We start from the raw sequence: 13,921 nt of genomic DNA on the forward strand, positions 1-13,921 counted from the left end.
AAATTTTAATCAGGAAAACATGATTTCATTTCATGACAAGCTGAGTGAGACAGAATAGCACCTTGAGCAAAATATTTCTAGTCCTGTGAATTTTAAATCATTTTGAAGTAGTGTTTTAAATGAATTCAATGAAATGATTCCATCTAAAACTTGTTTTAATAAATGGCAAATAAATTTAAATAGATTACTAAACACACAAAAATCTCTAGTACTAAGAAAAGACAGCTACATAAGAAACCAAGATATAATAAAAATACTGATTTTATTGAATATGTTAGATAATACAAAATAACATTTAATAAAATTATCACGCCAGCAAAACAAATGGCAAATATATTAATTTTAAGTCGTAAGAGTAAATCAAAGGCAGTTTCGTCAGTTGTGAAATCTGAATTAGATATTAGAGCCTCTAGTCACAAAATTTATAAAATCAAGTTTGAGAATGAAATTATTGTAAATCCAGCTCAAATTTCAGAATGCTACAATGAATTCTTCACTAATGTAGCTAAACCAGATGTCAATGTTGCAGATTATGACAATAAAGTATTTCCCTTCAGAGCAGTTAAATGTCTGAATGCCTCACACAATTCAAAACAGCATCAGCAGCAGAAGTAGAAACACAAATATTGTGCAGGTTGGGATTGGATACCCACAAAAGTTTTCAAATTTCTGCATAAAATAATAGGACAAAATTTCAACAAACTAAAAGCCAAGAACATTCTGACTATGATCCTAGATTCACTGAAAACAAAGCTAGATCATACTCCACCTCAGCAACACTACTACTCAGTTGAAGATATCACAAAGGATGAATTGAATATTTGAGCAAAATGTAGTTTATCAGTTGTCTCTTTATGTAAATATGTAAATGTTTCTTTTCACAGAAAAGTTACATTAATGTTTAAATACTACTCCATCTCATTAACTATAGTTTTATATCAGTGGAATTGTATTAATCATATTTCCACATGTCTCCAGTACTCTAATCAAATAATTAGCATATGTATGTTATAAGACAAATAAATCACAATCCACAATACAACCTCATTCCCAACATACAAATATCAACACTTTGACTGCATTTAAGATTGATTTTGAGTGATGATATGTATGTGTGTTCAGTAACAACAGCCAGCAATACACTATAAGTTGATCCTGTGTGACAGATCACTTCTGAAAACCTGAAAAAGATGTATTGATTCCATTATTTATGTAGGGTTTATAGACTTTATGAAAGTAGTCTAAAATTTAGCAGCATATTTTATCATTAGCATTGATGTAGACTGTTGATCCAGATTCCTCTCTCTCATTCCTTGCTTCATACCTTCAGCCACTGGTGCAGTAGTTTTCATCATTTTATTCTGCTGCTGCTTTTCTCTCACTCAGTGACCATACCAAGCAAGGTGGTGCAATGGTTAGCACACTGGATTCGCATTCGGGAGGATGACAGTTTGACCCCGTATCTGGCCATCCTGATTTAGGTTTTTTGTGATTTCCCTAAACTGCCTCACGCAAATGCCAGGATGGTTCCTTTGAAAGAGCATGCCCGACTTCCTTCCCCATCCTTCCCTAGTCAATGAGACCAATGACCTCACAGTTTGGTCTCCTCTCCCCAAATCAACCAAACCCCAATCAACTCAGTGAACATGCTTTCTACCCATGACCTCCACATTTTGCAATATTTCTTATGCATCTTCTATCCAATGTGGTACACCCCCACACACATACCTGTATGTAAGTTACATTATCATACAGATAGTAGAGTAACAGAAAATATGTTATAAAAATTAACATGCTGTCTGAATCGACATTTTAAGTAATTAATGCAATTAGCTAAACAACACTTCAAACTTCATTTGATTTCAACATACAGCTCAAGCACAGCTGGGCAACTGGTGGATTAAGTTTAATCTGGCTCACAGAACAAATTCATGGAAGAGAGAATGTGGGTGTATCAGAACACTGCAGCTGTTGAAATTGAAGGTAATATTTAGTGAATTAGCTGCAACTAGTTGCTTTTATAGGCATTTATTTTTCAAGTTTGATATTTAAAGATGCCCAACATCTAGTCTTCGGGTGTTTATATTTATTTGTGTGTTGTGAACATTGTTTCTTCACTAATGATGTTGTAAAATACCATAAGCAAGAAAGCTTTTTCATGATGAGTAAACAAATATAAACATCTGAAGATTGGGTGACCATAAAATGAATGTACTCTCAAAAACATATACTTTGATATATAATTTGCTGGCGTGGCATGTTGGGAAAGAAGTACCATTCACATCAGTGTGTTACTGCAAAAACATAAACGTCATGGACATTATAGTTTTGACTTCATGCACTGGGAGTGCTGCTGTTGCATCACATGACTAGATGGCCAGTGAGTTTAATTACGTGAATGAGGCCCATGGGTCACCAAAGATTGCCCATCCGTGATCCAAAGCATCATCTCACTAGGGAAGATGAGGTTGTATACTGCACACAAAATATTCATGTCGAAGTGTAGCAAGCAGTCAGCTTACATTCTAATTTATTTTATCTTTACAGGTACTTTAATAAGTGCACTGTTCTCACAGAGCAAGCATTACTTTTTAGAAGAGCACATTATCTGCAGCAGAAAATTTGTAACAAGCCTTCAACAGCTACACAAAATGTGGACATTCACAAGTAGTTCCTATTGGTCTTCTACATTCCATTCAACTTGAGTAAAAAGAGACACCATTTAGCAAAACAAATTCTAATGTTTATTCTTCTACAAGTTTTACAGGAAATCTGAGGTCAGTGTGTTTCAAATTTTCTTTTATCCATTCATTTGCCCTTTTATCCAACTCAGGTGTGAACTCATCAATCCATGAACCATTTTGACCTGAAACATATTTTCATGTTTGAGACAGTCTAGTTCTATACAGTTTAAACACATCTGTTACTTATTATATCATATTTTTCCTTCTACTATTATATTATTACACCACATTACATTAGTCGTTTACTGTGAATCCCTAGGAGATGGAAGCCAGAGATGCAGAAAGGAGTCATGACATATATTTTATTTAAATCTAATATAATGAAATGACTAAACATAATTAAATGATATTTTATAATATTGATAATAAATAATCTAAATGCTATAAATGTAGATTGCCTTTTGTAACACCTTCTGCATACATAAATACATAATATCTAGGTAATATTTTAGGAAAGTATTTTTGTATAGTGTAGCCAGACATGGAAGATAAACAGACAAGAAAACAAGAAAATCTTCTGTTGCACTACCACTGTGGATAGTTAAAAGTTCCCATCTCTGGGTGCAATTCCTCCTTCCACCAGTCTCTCCTGGACTTCCAGAACCTTCAATCCTTAGCCCTTACCCAACTTGTCCTGAATCTCTACACTACTTCATGTAACCACCACTCCCAACAGCTCCTATCTCTCTTCAAAGTTCTCCACCTCTCAAACCCTTGCTTGGAGAACACACTCAGGAACATCATCCTAGAAGCCAGCTGCAAACTTGAGTTCCATGCCACACACCACCTGAAAAAAACTATCCACAGTGCTAGTGCAACACCTAAGAAGTGGGGTCCCTCTCCCTATCCCTCACAAACACCAACCACAACAGAACCTTCAACAAACCCCCCTCATAGCCAACAAACCTAGTCTAGCCACCCTACTCCATCTCCCCATCCCAGCATATATCCCACACAGACCAAATCTCAACTACAACCACAGTCAAATGCCACATATCACCAGTCCCAATTCAGTTCTAAACCTCTCATCCAGATCCCTCTCTCCTCCAGAGACATCTGATCTATCAAAAGGCTTAATCTTTAGCCCCACGCCTAAATTCAACCACACTGCCCTGGTTAAAGATCTCCTCTCATTCACCCGGAACCTCAACTGGAAATATCACTTCACTACCCAAACACAGCCCCCAAATACTAGACCCAGTGTTGAACCTTGTCTAGAACAGTTCCGACCGCCTTCTCAAAGGGATCCTCCTCCCCTCCCCCAAAACCATCCCTTGCATTCATTTCAGGAATTCCTCACATCCAGTGTTGCCTCCTAGTCCTTCTTGAAGAACATCCTGACAACCCCGAACATCACCCCAGCTGAATCCCGTGCCATTAAGGAGCTGAAAATAGACCGCTCTATTGTCATCCTCCCGGCAGATAAAGGCTCCACAACTGTCGTACTTAACCGTGTGGAGTATGTGGCAGAAGGACAGCGTCAACTCTCCGACACCTCAACCTACAAAGCTGTTACCCAGGATCCCATTCCCTCCATCCAGACTGAGCTGCAGAAAATCCTAAAAATCTAAGGTCCCTCACAAGGCCTCACAACGGCTTCCATAGACTTACTCACTCCACCTGAGCCACGTACCCCTACCTTCTACCTATTACCCAAAATCCACAAAGAGAACCATCCTGGCCGTCCCATTGTGGCAGGCTTCAAAGCCCCAACAGAACGTATCTCAGATCTGGTAGACCAACACCTCCAACCTATCACCCGCAGACTCCCATCCTACATCAAAGACACAAATCACTTCCTAGAACACCTCAAATCCATTCCCACTCCTCTCCCACCTGAAACCTTTCTTGTCACCATAGATACTACATCCCTTTACACAAACATCCCACATACCCATGGTCTCTCTGCCCTTGAGCACTACCTCTCCCAACGCCCACCCGAAGATCTTCCAAAAACCTCATTCCTTATCACACTTACCAACTTCATCCTCACCCATAATTACTTCACTTTTGAAGGCCAGACCTACAAACAAATCAGGGGAATGGCCATGGGAACCAGGATGGCTCCGTCCTATGCCAACCTCTTTATGGGCCGCATGGAGGAAGCTTTCCTGAAGACCCAACAGCTGCTTCCCCTGGCCTGGTATAGGTTTATAGATGACATCTTTGTGGTCTGGACTCATGGTGAAGAAACACTCCTTAATTTCCTCCATAACCTCAACTCCTTTTCGAATCTGAATTTCACCTGGTCCTTCTCCAAAACCCAAGCCACCTTCCTGGATGTTGACCTTCATCTTGTTGAAGCTCACATCCACACCTCTGTCCATATCAAACCCACAAACAAACAACAGTACCTTCACTTTGATAGCTGCCATCCATTCCACATCAAACGCTCCCTTCCCTACAGCCTAGGTATTCGTGGCAAACGTATATGCTTCAGTGACGAATCCCTCAACAGTTACACCAATAACCTAACCAGTGCTTTCCTCTCCCGCAACTATCCTGCAGACCTTGTCCACAAACAGATCTCCCGAGCAATACATTCCTCCCCGTCCAACAACAATGTTCCTATCCCCAGACCACACAGAAGCATCCCCCTTGTCACCCAATATTATCCTGGCCTCGAAAACATCAACAAATTACTCCGCCAGGGATATGACTTTATCTAGTCAACCCCTGAAATGAGATCACCCCTTGACAAAATTCTCCCCACACCACCCAGAGTTGCCTTTCGTCACCCCCCTAACCTCCGTAACATCCTTGTTAAACCCTACAATATTCCCAGACTACCTTCTCTACCCAGCGGTTCCTACCCCTGTAACCGACCCCGCTGCAAAACCTGCCCCATGCATCCCCCCACAACCACCTACTCCAGCCCCGCTACTGGTAAAACATACACAATTCAAGGCAGGGCCATGTGTGAAACTACACATGTCATTTATCAACTGACATGCCTGCACTGCACAGCCTTTTACATCAGTATGACAACAACTAAACAGGCTGAGCGCATGAACGGATACAGACGAACTGTCCGCCTAGGAGATGTCCAATACCCAGTAGCGGAGCACGCCCTCCAGCATAATTCTAGGGACCTAGGAACCTGCTACACTGTATGTGCCATTTGGCTTCTCCCACCCAACACCAGTCCCTCTGAACTGCGAAGATGGGAACTTGCACTCCAATACATCCTTTCATCCCGACATCCCTCTGGACTGAACCTACATTAAACAACCTCACCCCCATTTACTCTTCAGTCTTCTCCTCTTTCCCTTTCCTCTTTAGCCATTCACGCATCTTTTCAAACTACATAGTTGTGTTTATCTTTATACTATATACCTCTTTACTTCTGTATGCATCCTCTTTGGTTTGAAGCTGGCACAGTAGTCACATTAGAATATCTTTGGCTTCCCTCTGACAACCATGCCTCCATCCTTGCTACCCTCCCTGTTTTCCTTTCCCTGTTGCTTCATAACCTGGGTTGTGAGTAACTGAATCTACTTTCCCTTCTTCCCTTTCTTTCCCCTCTCTCCTCCCTGATGAAGGAACATTTGTTCCAAAAGCTAGGAACATAAATTTTTGGTTCTGTTTTTTGTGTATCTATCGGCTGTACTGAGCTGAGGTAAGTACTGGCCAGCCCCTCTATCTCTTTGTTAGACATTTTATATTGCTGGATAAGTTTTCAAAAATTTTACTTGCAGTGTTGTGCACCTCCTTTTGTGCTGAAGACAACTTTACTATGGAGTAATGAATGTCATTTTTACTTCTGGTATTGTAATTATGTACATCACTGTTCCTTTTGAATTGCAGTGGATATTTGCAACATGCTTCATGAAGGAATATAAATATATTGTGAAACTGTAGTCCTAATGCCTAACTCCTTACAGAGATGTCTACAAAATGATTATGTGTGAGCACTACATATTATTCTTACAGCACGTTTTTGAGCTACACTTTCTAGCTTCAAGAAGAGCTACCCCAGAACATTATCCCCTGTGACATTACTGAATGAAAATATGCAAAATATGTCAACATACAGATTTGTCCCTCACCAAGATTTCCAATTATTTTAAGTGCAAATGTAGCTGAGCTAAGATGTTTTAGGAACTTCAATACCGTATGAACTTTTTTCAGTTTAAATTCTCATTGATATGGACACCTAAGAATTTTGAAATTTCCACCCTATTTATTATTTCCATGCCATGTGTTACACTTGTCATTGGTGTAAAAAAATGATTCAAATGGCTCTGACCACTATGGGACTTAATATCTGAAGTCATCAGTCCCCTAGACTTGTTGTTGTTGTGGTCTTCAGTCCTGAGACTGGTTTGATGCAGCTCTCCATGCTACTCTATCCTGTGCAAGCTTCTTCATCTCCCAGTACTTACTGCAGCCTACATCCTTCTGAATCTGCTTAGTGTATTCATCTCTTGGTCTCCCTCTACGATTTTTACCCTCCACACTGCCCTCCAATACTAAATTGGTGATCCCTCGATGTCTCAGAATATGTCATACCAACCGATCCCTTCTTCTAGTCAAGTTGTGCCACAAGCTCCTCTTCTCCCCAATTCTATTCAATACCTCCTCATTAGCTATGTGATCTACCCATCTAATCTTCAGCATTCTTCTGTAGATCCATTTTTCAAAAGCTTCTATTCTCTTCTTGTCTAAACTACGTATCGTCCATGTTTCACTTCCATACATGGCTACACTCCATACAAAACCTTTCAGAAATGACTTCCTGACACTTAAATCTATGCTCGATGTTAACAAATTTCTCCTCTTCAGAAACACTTTCCTTGCCATTGCCAGTCTACATTTTATATCCTCTCTACTTCGACCATCATCAGTTATTTTGCTCCCCAAATAGCAAAACTCCTTTACTACTTTAAATGTCTCATTTCCTAATCTAATTCCCTCAGTATCACCTGACTTAATTCGACTACATTCCATTATCCTCGTTTTGCTTTTGTTTATGTTCATCTTATACCCTCCTTTCAAGACACTGTCCATTCTGCTCAACTGCTCTTCCAAGTCCTTTGCTGTCTCTGACAGAATTACAATGTCATCGGCGAACCTCAAAGTTTTTATTTCTTCTCCATGGATTTTAATACCTACTCCAAACTTTTCTTTTGTTTCCTTTATTGCTTGCTCAATATACAGATTGAATAACATTGGGGATAGGCTACAACCCTGTCTCACTCCCTTCCTAACCACTGCTTCCCTTTCATACCCCTCGACTCTTATAACTGCCATCTGGTTTCTGTACAAATTGTAAATAGCCATTCACTCTCGGTATGTTACCCCTGCAACCTTCAGAATTTGAAAGAGAGTATTCCAATCAACATTGTCAAAAGCTTTCTCTAAGTCTACAAATGCTAGAAACATAGGTTTGCCTTTCCTTAATCTTTCTTCTAAGTTAAGTCATAGGGTCAGTATTGCCTCATGTGTTCCAACATTTCTACGGAATCCAAACTGATCTTTCCTGAGGTTGCTTCAGTTTTTCCATTCGTATGTAAAGAATTCACATTAGTATTTTGCAGCTGTGACTTATTAAACTGATAGTTTGGTAATTTTCACCTGTCAACACCTGCTTTCTTTGGGATTGGAATTATTATAGTCTTCTTGAAGTCTGAGGGTATTTCGCCTGTCTCATACATCTTTCTCACCAGATGGTAGAGTTTTGTCAGGAATGGCTCTCCCAAGGCTGTCAGTAGTTCTATTGGAATGTTGTCTACTCTGGGGGCCTTGTTTCGACTCGGGTCTTTCAGTGCTATGTCAAACTCTTCACGCACTATCATATCTCCCACTTCATCTTCATCTACATCCTCTTCCATTTCCATAATATTGTCCTCAAGTACATTGCCCTTGTATAGACCTTCTATATAAACCTTCCCTCTTTCTGCTTTCCCTTCTTTGCTTAGAACTGGGTTTCCATCAAAGCTCTTGATATTCATGCAAGTGGTTCTCCTTTCTCCAAAGGTCGCTTTAATTTCCCTGTAGGCAGTATCTATCTTACCCCTAGTGAGATAAGCCTCTACATCCTTACATTTGTCCTCTAGCCATCCCTGCTTAGCCATTTTGTGCTTCCTGTCGATATCATTTTTGAGACGTTTGTATTCCTTTTTGCCTGCTTCGTTTACTGCATTTTTATATTTTCTCCTTTCATCAATTAAATTCAATATTTCTTCTGTTACCCAAGGGTTTCTACTAGCCCTCATCTTTTTACCTATTTGATCCTCTGATGCCTTCACTATTCCATCCCTCAAAGCTACACATTCTTCTTCTACTGTATTTCTTTCCCCCATTCCTGTCAATTGTTCCCTTATGCTCTCCCTGAAAGTCTGTACGACCCATAGTTTAGTCAGTTTATTCAGGTCCCATCTCCTTAAATTCCCACCCTTTTGCAGTTTCTTCAGTTTTAATCTGCAGGTCATAACCAATAGATTGTGGTCAGAATCCACATCTGCCCCTGGAAATGTCTTACAATTTAAAACCTGGTCCCTAAATCTCTGTCTTACCATTATATAATCTATCTGATACCTTTTAGTATCTCCAGGGTTCTTCCATGTATACAACCTTCTTTCATGATTCTTAAACCAAGTGTTAGCTATGATTAAGTTATGCTCTGCGCAAAATTCAACCAGGTGGCTTCCTCTTTCATTTCTTACCCCCAATCTATATTCACCTACTACGTTTCCTTCTCTCCCTTTTCCTTCTCTTGAATTCCAGTCACCCATGACTATTAAATTTTCGTCTCCCTTCACTACCTGAATAATTTCTTTTATCTCATCATACATTTCATCAATTTCTTCGTCATCTGCAGAGCTAGTTGGCATATAAACTTGTACTACTACTGTATTAGGCATGGGCTTCATGTCTATCTTGGCCACCATAATGTGTTCACTAAGCTGTTTGTAGTAACTTACCTGCACTCCTATTTTTTATTCATTATTAAACCTAATCCTGCATTACCCCTATTTGATTTTGTGTTTATAACCCTGCATTCACCTGATGAAAAGTCTTGTTCTCCTGCCACCGAACGTCACTAATTCCCACTATATCTAACTTTAACCTATCCATTTCCCTTTTTAAATTTTCTAACCTACCTGCCCGATTAAGGGATCTGACATTCCATGCTCCGATCCGTAGAACACCAGTTTTCTTTCTCCTGCTAACAACGTCCTCTTGAGTAGTCCCCGCTCGTAGATCTGAATGGAGGACTATTTTACCTCTGGAATATTTTACCCAAGAGGACGCCATCATCATTTAATCATACAGTAAAGCTGCATGCCCTCGGGAAAAATTACGGCTGTAGTTTCCCCTTGCTTTCAGCCGTTCACAGTACCAGAACAGCAAGGCCATTTTGGTTAGTGTTACAGGGCCGGGTCAGTCAATCATCCAGACTGTTGCCCCTGCAACTACTGAAAAGGCTGCTGCCCCTCTTCAGGAACCACACGTTTGTCTGGCCTCTCAACAGATACCACTCCGTTGTGGTTGCACCTATTGTACGGCTATCTGTATCGTTGAGGCACGCAAGCCTTCCCACCAATGGCAAGGTCCATGGTTCATGGGGGGGGGGGGGGGGGGCGGGGCTAGACTTAGAACTACTTAAACCTAACTAACCTAAGGACATCACACACATACATGCCCGAGGCAGGATTCGAACCTGCGACCACAGCGGTCGCACGGTTCCAGACTGAAGCGTCTAGAACCACTCGGCCGCATCAGCCGGCTTGGTGTAACACTCTGATTGTGCAGAAATGAATATTTTGTGTCTTTTTAAAAAGAAGGATGAGACCATTCACAGAAAATCAGTCACTAATACTTTTAAGAAGATTGTTTACCATTTCTTCTGTTTCTTTATGCTTGGCTTGATTACAATATTAGTGTGCAAAAGACATGCAAAAACAATGTAATTCTGCTTGTTGTATGTTAGACAGAAGATCGTTGGCATATATAAGGAACAATAGCAGACCTAAGATTCAGCCTTGGGGAACCCCATACATGATTTCTCCCCAGTCAGAATAATGTTGTAAGGACTACATTGGTCGAATTACTAACCACAACTTTGTGCATTCTTTTGGTTATATCTGACGTTATCTATTGGCTGACTATATCATCAGTCCCACAAAATTTCAGTTTATCTAGGAGACGACTGTGATTCACGGTCAGATCCATTAGATAGGTCACAGAAAATACTAACCACCACTATTTGATGCTTCTCAAATTTGGTGAGTTAGCATGTAAATAGCATTCTCAGTAGAGCAACTCTTCTTAAATCCAAACTGTGATGTGCTTAGGATATTATTATTGCTCAGGTGAGATAATATTTTAGAATAGTTTTGGAAAATGATGTCAGCAGTTAAAACAAACAAAGACTAGCACGGGGAAGACTGTTATGGAGAGCTGCATGAAACCAATTTTTAGACTGAAGACCAAGACACAACATAACCTAAAAGATTAATCTTTAGGGTTTGTGTGAAGAGACTCTTCATTGGAATAGAAGAAGTTCCCCAACAATATTTTCTGATCTATTATGACGTGATTCTTCTTTCTTTTTTTCTTTTCTAGTTTATTTGGAATTCTTTTTTCTGTCAGTTCACACTTGTTTTGTAATAGTTTGTTTTAACAAATGTTCCTTCTTCAGTATGTAGTGTAGACTTTATGATTCTTGGTAACCAATTTGCAACTTGCAGAATGCATCTTTAGTAGGCATTTTGTGGAAACACTGGTGACGGAGGAGCCTGCAAATATTTTTTGGCACGTGGGCAGAGGCCTGGCATGTCTGGATGTCGGACAAGTGGCTTGCACTTCAGTATCAGTACTCCTGATGAACTGTGCACAGTAACTGATGAAAATCTGAAACCCATCCATTTGCAATTGCTAATCATAAGCCATGGCGGGGTGGGGTATGGGCATGGAGTGTGTGTGAGCAAGCAAGGCATGCTGGGGCTGTGTGGAACATGTCAGGGGTAAGCATGGAACAGATTACCAAATCTGGGCTGATCGTCATGTCCACCAGTGTGGGAATAAGTTTTTTCTTCACTTGTTCTGCTAGTGGCTATCATAAAGCTAACTGCTAAGGGGGTAGGCATGTTGGGTATGGAAGGAGAGAAAACAATTTAAGTGCACTGGCATACAAATGGTCCATTTAGTGGAATGAAATGTACGTGGTGGATGGAGGCTATTTAGCAGATTATCATACTAGATTGCTGACAGAAATACGTCAACAAGAGAATATACAAAGATGCAGAGATGGACGAATGTGCACGATGGTCCAGCTGTTGTGTCTAGGCCAGACACATCTCACTAATAACACAAATCTACATCCTCAGTTTAAGGTGAGAGGTTAAATGGAATAGTTATGAGGTGAATGTCTAACTACCAGTTCACTTGAAGGGGTGTTAATAAAGGCAACATTACTTTTACATGTATAGGAAGGCCACTTGTGGAGAAGTATATAAAGACTTGGAAGCATGCTCTGGTGGGCACACACACTGCACCATTTATTGGAGTCTCTGGAAGGTGCCGGACTGCTGTCTTGCTGGTATTAATGTTGGTGGTAATTGAGAAGCAATGCTCAATGTCACATCTGGAATAACTGTCTGGGCAAGGGGGACACGGTTGCCCGATTATTTAAAGAGGTAGGCCCACTGGTTCTCCATCATAATGTGAGCAGCCTGTAATGTTCAGCTACAGTGTCAGATGTATTGTTCTCTGGACATCCATTCGGGAAGTGTCAGTTGTGGGATAAAGGCTTCTGTCTGCACTTTCTACCTGGAAAAACCCACCTACAGCAAAAACATAACTGGGGAGAGAATCCACGTCATGCTAGGGTCCTCATTACATACTAATGGTCTGGCACATGCCCATGCATCTTCTGCTGTAGCATTTGTCATCTGCTTGAGCAGACAAGTGGCAGGTGTGAACACTGGGAAGTGTGTCATCACAGTTGCATACAGAAGTTGATTTGAAAGTTTCATTTAGTTTCTTAAGATTTACTACTCTCCTTTGTCCTTTCTATTTAAAATATCATCTAATGATGAGTTTCTAAGAAGCCAAAACCAGGAGTAACATTTGTGTGACCTGATACTGAAAAGATACAGTAAAAGAATTTTGTACACCCTTTTTATTTATAGAGCTTCCTATGTTTGATGGAAAATGTTCTTTCACGTTCACTTATTTCCCCAAGCTACAGTATTTTCCTGTACTGGTAGCTGTTTAGCACTTTTTTTTTTGGAAGGCTTTAAAAAGATGTAGTGAAAACATCGGAAATCATTGGGTCTGGATAGATACTGCCTTAGTCTCACTGAACCCTGCTGATTCTTAATTGTGCAAGTAACTTCTTTCCAGATGCATTCAGATGGAGACCATACTATAGATGATGCATCAGTTACATCTACGGCTAGTTATGTATGTCTCTCTCCTGCCTCCTCTCCTCCCAAGTGACTCTTGAAGCTTTGCATTAGCAAGTTCCACATTGCACCTTATCCAAGTTTTGCATTACTCCTCAAAGAGTGACAGTATTGTCACACTTGTGAGAGGAGCATTGTCAGTTTTGTGACTGGTGCCAGTTGTTTATTCAATAAGTGATGCCAACTGTTGTCTGCAACTCCAGCTAAAATTATATTACGATTTTTCCAAGGTACTTGGGAGAAAGGAAGGAAGATGAGAATTTAATCCCCTGCTCACTTACAGTATTGAAGTATTGTAGTTTTCATTAATATATGCAAAAGAAATGGAAATGTTAATGAAACACCTAAGATGAGCACATTGTATTTCATGTGGCAGAGGAGCAGGATCCAAAAAAGGAGGATGCTTCTATTTTGAAGGGAGAAAACTAAATGTTTGTCTTCTTTCTTGTTAGATTCACAATAAATTTTGTATTTCACAAGTGATGCATCTGAATCGGGTAGTAAATTCTATGACCTAATAAAAATAGTAGGTAAAGTTGATAGTAGCTGAGATAATGCTTGACTTGTTAATAATACCTTTCCTTATAAAATCCTGCTCTCCATTCTGCAGCAGTCCAATGTCTTTCAGCTGATCCATGTTGACTGCTGTGTTTTTACGGAAATTATTTATATGCAAATATGATGTGAGCTCTGATACCTGTTCATCAGTTAGAGATTTCCCAAGAAAGTCTGCCACTCTTTCAACAGTTTCTGAAATGTCCT

At 40.1% G+C, this 13,921-nt stretch overlaps 1 protein-coding gene across 3 annotated transcripts in view; it reads right to left on the reverse strand.

The window, feature by feature from the left end:
- Positions 1-360: 360 nt before the first annotated feature.
- The window catches only part of LOC126463008 (sulfotransferase 1C4), a 63,718-nt gene continuing 50,157 nt past the window's right edge, over positions 361-13,921 (reverse strand). For all 3 annotated transcript variants that reach the window (XM_050096120.1, XM_050096119.1, XM_050096121.1), the window contains 2 exons: positions 13,736-13,919; positions 361-2,866 (listed from right to left, as the gene is read on the reverse strand). In XM_050096120.1, the coding sequence (XP_049952077.1) occupies positions 2,745-2,866; positions 13,736-13,919 (306 nt within the window). In that variant the 3' untranslated portion in view covers positions 361-2,744. The remainder of the gene's footprint in view (positions 2,867-13,735; positions 13,920-13,921) is intronic.

This window comes from Schistocerca serialis, chromosome 1, assembly GCF_023864345.2.
Source record: "Schistocerca serialis cubense isolate TAMUIC-IGC-003099 chromosome 1, iqSchSeri2.2, whole genome shotgun sequence".
NCBI lineage: Eukaryota > Metazoa > Arthropoda > Insecta > Orthoptera > Acrididae > Schistocerca > Schistocerca serialis.